The sequence below is a fragment of the Gobius niger genome (assembly GCF_951799975.1).
Source record: "Gobius niger genome assembly, chromosome: 7".
Lineage (NCBI taxonomy): Eukaryota > Metazoa > Chordata > Actinopteri > Gobiiformes > Gobiidae > Gobius > Gobius niger.
Genome location: NC_136858.1, coordinates 31,705,701 through 31,711,273, shown reverse-complemented (window position 1 = coordinate 31,711,273; position 5,573 = coordinate 31,705,701). Strand labels below are relative to the sequence as shown.

At 44.8% G+C, this 5,573-nt stretch overlaps 1 protein-coding gene across 1 annotated transcript; it reads left to right on the top strand.

Moving 5' to 3' along the window:
• Positions 1 to 660: 660 nt before the first annotated feature.
• emx2 (empty spiracles homeobox 2) lies at positions 661 to 5,211 on the top strand. Its single transcript, XM_079559484.1, has 3 exons — positions 661 to 1,425; positions 2,342 to 2,526; positions 4,618 to 5,211. Exons 1-3 carry the CDS (start codon positions 1,038 to 1,040, stop codon positions 4,783 to 4,785), a joined length of 741 nt encoding a protein of 246 aa, XP_079415610.1. The 5' UTR covers positions 661 to 1,037; the 3' UTR covers positions 4,786 to 5,211.
• The last annotated feature ends 362 nt before the right edge of the window (positions 5,212 to 5,573 follow it).

Genomic DNA, 5,573 nt, shown 5'->3' with positions numbered 1-5,573 from the left:
CGTGAGGTTATACATTTGTCTTACAACGCGCTCACCTTCACTTCCTTCACGTGCCCCGCGCTGCGCCCTGCGTGTTTAAAGCCACTGCAAAAAGAGGCCGCGCAGAGACGAGCTGGAAGCCTAATGCATAGGCTCCCTCAATCTCCTATAGGCCTATCAAGTGGTGTAGATAAAAAAAATTAAAAAAGACTGAAATCGACTCATTTTCAAAATAGGTTGAATAATGTCATATTTTGGATAAGCTTTTTTAAAATAAAATGTTTTTAAAGATAGAAGAACTGGCCCAGTAAGCCGGAGTGGAGCAAGCCATTTGATGCAGCAAAAACAATGCCGCTATAAATGGAGGTCATTGTCGCTAAATACTCCCCGCACAGGGCCAAACACACTCTTAATGGAGCCGATTTGCAAACCACGTCGTGCGTAATTTGGCGCGATTCTAACGCGGCTGAAGCTAAACCTTTAAGGAGGAGAGGCCAAGTAGGAGTGCACCTGGAGCTCGCGCTGCTTCAGACGAGTGCGTTAAATGTCCTGGAGATATGTATGCGCGTGCCCGTTTTTCCCCCGCGCGAGTGTGTGCGGACGCGCACGCGGGGACTCTCTGGACGAATCCGTTCCGTGTTGCGCGCTCGAGTCCGCCTCTCCGCGCCCCTGCTTCCCATTGACGCACTTTTAAGCGTCTCTCCCAGTTCTCCACCTCAAGGCGAGCAGCGAGCGAGCGAGCGAGCGAGCGGCGGAGGCGACCAATCACCATGCTATTACAGTCTTCAGAGGAAGCTGTTTATGGGGCTGCAGCGCTAATTAGGCTCATGAACTAACAAGTCTGCCGTGCGAACCTGGCGAGGACACGTCCATGGATGTACTGTGGGAGTAGCGCTTTTTTACCAGGCTTTTCTCTCCAGCTCCGCCGCCTTTACAAACTTCAGCGCACTAACTTTCACTTCTTTTTCTTCTTCTTCTTCTTCTTCTCGCTGTGGAGTATTTTCTGAGCGACTCTCCAACTCGCATTTAAACTGGGGAACCTGGACTATCATCAGACCATGTTCCAGCCAACACCCAAGCGGTGTTTCACGATAGAGTCCCTCGTGGCGAAGGACAGTCCGGTGCCGGCGTCCCGGTCCGAGGAGCCCATCCGGCCCGCGGCGCTCAGCTACACCAACACGGGCCAAATGAACCCTTTCCTGAACGGCTTTCACCCCTCGTCCAGAGGCGTCTACTCCAATCCGGACTTGGTGTTCGCCGAGGCGGTGTCTCATCCGCCCACCTCGGCCGTCCCGGTGCACCAAGTGGCCCCTCCACACGCGCTGGCCGCTCACCCGCTGTCCTCCTCACACAGTCCGCATCCGCTGTTCAGTCAGCAGCGGGACCCTTCCACCTTCTACCCCTGGCTCTTACACAGATACAGATACTTGGGCCACCGGTTTCAAGGTGAGTGCGTCTGGACCATTTTTACGCACTACATGTGCCAAGACAGCGCGTAAAGTACTAGGACTTTTTTTTTTCTATTTAGGAGCCTCGGATTTATTTGTATTTTATTTGTAGGAATTAAAGAATGAGAGAAGATGTTGTGTTATTTTCAGTTAGGCTATAATTTAAATGAGCATAATAATAATAAAAGCATTCGATGGAGCAATTGGTAGAATCGTGAAATTGTAAAATCCAACAGCCCTGAAAATCTAATTATTGACATTATGTTTATTATTATTTTTGCACTGAAAAGAAATACATTAGGCTATTTTAAGAATAGTTGGAATCCATCTTTATTTTTTCTAGATTTGTTTAGATCTAAATGGACTCCTACATTTTTTTTTTTACGTTTACGTTTTGGGTTGATTGTATTTATTTTTTTCCTGACCCAATGCTAGTCGCGTTAATTTTGTTAAATTGACGCACCAGTACATTTTTCAAAAAAAAATTATTCACTGGGAACAATTGTACGTCTTTGAGCCCGCGTGCTGCTTGCCTCATATTTAGTCTGAAGTGGACATTTGAAAGGATAATGAGATTAGGCTCGTCCCCGGCGCGGTTTGGTTTGAATGGTGTTTTGTTTTGTTTTTGTTTTGTTTTTTTCCTGCTGATTTGAATTCACCTGTGCATGATTGGGATTACTTGAGTTTAATTTAATTAGGCCCTGGATTTTACACGCCGTTTACGTCTGCACGACACTATTCAAGAAATGCGTAAAATGCACGGGCACTGTTTTTTTTTTTTTTACGCACCGTTTTCGTAATTGGCACAGTTATACTTAGTCCTATAATTCAAAATCATGTTGTGTGGCCTGGTTATGCAAAAGATGCTACAAAAAAAATTGACTTTGTGTGTGTGTGTGTTTTTTTTTTTTTAGGAAATGAAACGAGTCCGGAGAGTTTTCTTTTGCACAACGCGCTCGCCAGGAAACCCAAACGGATCCGAACGGCGTTCTCCCCGTCGCAGCTGCTGAGGCTCGAGCACGCCTTTGAGAAAAACCATTACGTGGTGGGAGCCGAGAGGAAACAGCTCGCGCACAGCCTTAGCCTCACAGAAACTCAGGTAAGACGCGCTACCACCATAAACATAACCTTTAAAAAAAAAAAAAAAGAAAAGAAAAGAAAACGCACCTGGACGAGTTTTATTATTATCGCTGTTTTGGCTTTTGGAGTGAGTTGGCTGCGCGTTGGACTTCACGCATGGGGCCCTGGTTCTTCTTCTTTTTTTTTCTTTCTTTTACTATTGTTTACTGGCTGTGGTCGCGTTTGCAGTGTCAACTTCAATTTTATAACCTGCCACTGTGCACGTATAAATCACCTAAACGACAACAGATCGCTAACTATTTGTTCTGTGTTCCTGCGCGTAAAAAAAAAAAAAAAAAAAAGCTTGAACATATTTTACGCTTCTAGGCTACGCTTGTTCACACCGCTCTCACTGATGGAGTATTCTCACAGCTGAAAGTGACTAATGCTTGTAATGTCATCATTGACATACATTTTTTCTATGGACAATTTAACCGTTCCTTTAACCGTTCCTTCCGTCCCAATTCTTTCCTTTTGTTTCTTGTAGCTTTATTTTTTTTTGGACGCACATTCAACGGCAGTATTTACGTCAACCCTGAAATTAATCATCAAACAAATATCTATTATTCTGAGTTTGACTTCATAACGTTGCCAGGCTGATTATTAAGTTGTGCATGCGTTTTTATAAGTACACGAAGTAGCTCACTGAATCACATTTCACTCTCTGTTCCGCTGCGCATTTTCCTGTTTTGTTGGTGGTCTGTCTTACTCCATGTTTGCGTTTGGTTTGCCCCATTATATAAAAACGTGAAAGATGACTGCATTTGACTAAGATTTACGTGTGTGTGTGTGTGTGTGTGTGTGTGTGTGTGTGTGTGTACGTGTGTGTGTGTGATTGGATGTGGTGCTTGGCTGCGCAGTGCTGTGATGCTGGAGGCGCAAGTGAAAGGTCGAAAGTTTAGGGTTAGGTCAGACACTGGTCCTTATTATCGTGCCCTTCCTGCTAAAGTTCACGTCAGCTTTTTTTTTTTCTTCCTCTTTTCTTTTCTTTCTCCTCCCAGCCAGCACTGCTAGTTTATTTATTGTGACGCGCTCCGTGGAAATATGGCACGCACAATCTCATTAATCTCGATATGTTTTTCTTCTTATTGCGCGCGCGGTGCCATAAAAATGCCTAACCCGGCTTTAAGTTAACCCTGACCGAATCTGCCCATAGACCGTGTCAGCGGGAGACAGGGGGGCTTTCTGTTGGACTAAATCCACCGTCATTGTATAGGCCTAACCTCATTCCGGGAGGGGTTGAATTACTTTATTTTGAGGGGAGATTGTTGGCTTTCAAAACGGAGGCCCAAATTATCTAGTTAACCATATTATCGGGCGGGCGGGAGGCACAATGCGTGAATGAAAAAAAAAAAAAAAGAGGGCGATGGTGCCATTTTTTTTAAGACGCCGTCTGATTGATGTCGCTGTCTTTTGTCCGCACGCCGGGGCCCCTTTTCGGAGGAGCTGGAGTAGAAATGAAGCGTCCCCTCCGTCCAATTAGGCGGAATTAAACGCATCTCGGCGTTGTTTAAACCCTGTTAGGGCCGTGTATCGATGTAGATGTCATTATATCCGGGCCAGAGCAAGTTAACACCGGACAAAGCGAGTCGATTTAGACGAGCGTGCAATTGATGTTAAATGGCTGCCACGAAAGGCTATAATTTATTTCCATTTGCGTGGTTTCCAAGCGCCCTATAGCCTGCTTTATTGTCGTTTATGAGGCTGCATGAAGGCATATTTATTTCATTCATGCGCATTTGTAATATGGGGCATTTATTTGTGTAGTTATTAGTCGTCACAATAGAAATAATGACACACAAACATGCTTTTGACTCCACTTATACATCACGGACGAGTGTAAGATAGAAATCGCATTCCTGCTTTATAAAGGGCTTTTTATTCTTTGTTATTCCTGCTAATAAAACATGGTTTCAAGTTGCGATCGAGCGTTTTATTTTCCTCAGCTGTCTGTCTGTCACTGCGCCCTGCTCCGAACAAAGCGTTCCTTTTTTACGCGCGGCTTGTGGGTTTATCTTCTGACACTGATCCACTCCGCTGTCCCTCTTTATTCTCCCCCCCCCCCTTCCAGGTAAAAGTTTGGTTTCAGAACCGAAGGACGAAGTTCAAGCGGCAGAAGTTGGAAGAGGAGGGCTCCGAGTCGCAGCAGAAAAAGAAAGGCTCGCATCACATAAACCGGTGGAGGATGGCCACGAAGCAGTCGAGCCCGGAGGAAATAGACGTCACGTCGGACGATTGAAATAACGACACCCGGGCACAGAGACTGACGCTGGATACGGGACACTGAGGGGGTAACACAAGCCAATGACACATTTCAGACCTGCGGCAGCTGAGAGGTCGCCCCGAGCGGGCCTGGACCCCCATGGACCCGCAAAATACCCCACTAAACTACCACTTCACTCCGGACGTTTGCACTTCAGAAATTTTATAAACAAAACCAAAACAACTGCTTTTGTAAAACTTGAACTGCATGGTCTATTTTTCTCCCGATAGTTGTTTTTAATTTGACAAACAAAGAAGAAAAAGGTCAATTTTTGGTTTGAACTTATTTTCCACCAGAGAGATGTCGTGCTTCTTTTTACAAAGTGTGCAGTCTTTAATTCTCGTGTAAAAGTGATGTGAAACCAGTAGCGGTGCTGCGTTATAGTGTTTTTTTTTTTTTTTTTTTCTCAAGAAAAAGAGAAAAGAGTTCTGGGAGAGCTTTATTCAAAACGAGCCCACTGAATCAAAGGGAAGGTACAGGACATTTTTCTCTCATAAAGCTTTACCAATGTGGCGCTGCGGCCTCGCGCGCTCACACCGGGACGTGACCCTTCAGTGAAAGTTGCCACGAAGGAAGGACTTAAAACTCCAAGCACTGAGCGTATTCCATGTACAGAAACGAACAACCCTCTTTTACAGAATGTACATAATTTTTGTGTTTGTGTTAAGTTTGCTACAATTTTAACACAAAGTATACTTCCAAGAAGTATGTAATTGTCAATATTTTGTCAATAAAGTTTTATCAATATGTCGCGCGCATTAGAC

Excerpts from the sequence above, each read along its gene's own strand:
- emx2 (XM_079559484.1), top strand. The coding sequence starts at position 1,038 with ATGTTCCAGCCAACACCCAAGCGGTGTTTCACGATAGAGTCCCTCGTG. Across the intron at positions 1,426-2,341 it reads CTTGGGCCACCGGTTTCAAG|GAAATGAAACGAGTCCGGAG; the intron begins GTGAGTGCGTCT and ends TTTTTTTTTTAG. Across the intron at positions 2,527-4,617 it reads TTAGCCTCACAGAAACTCAG|GTAAAAGTTTGGTTTCAGAA; the intron begins GTAAGACGCGCT and ends CCCCCCTTCCAG.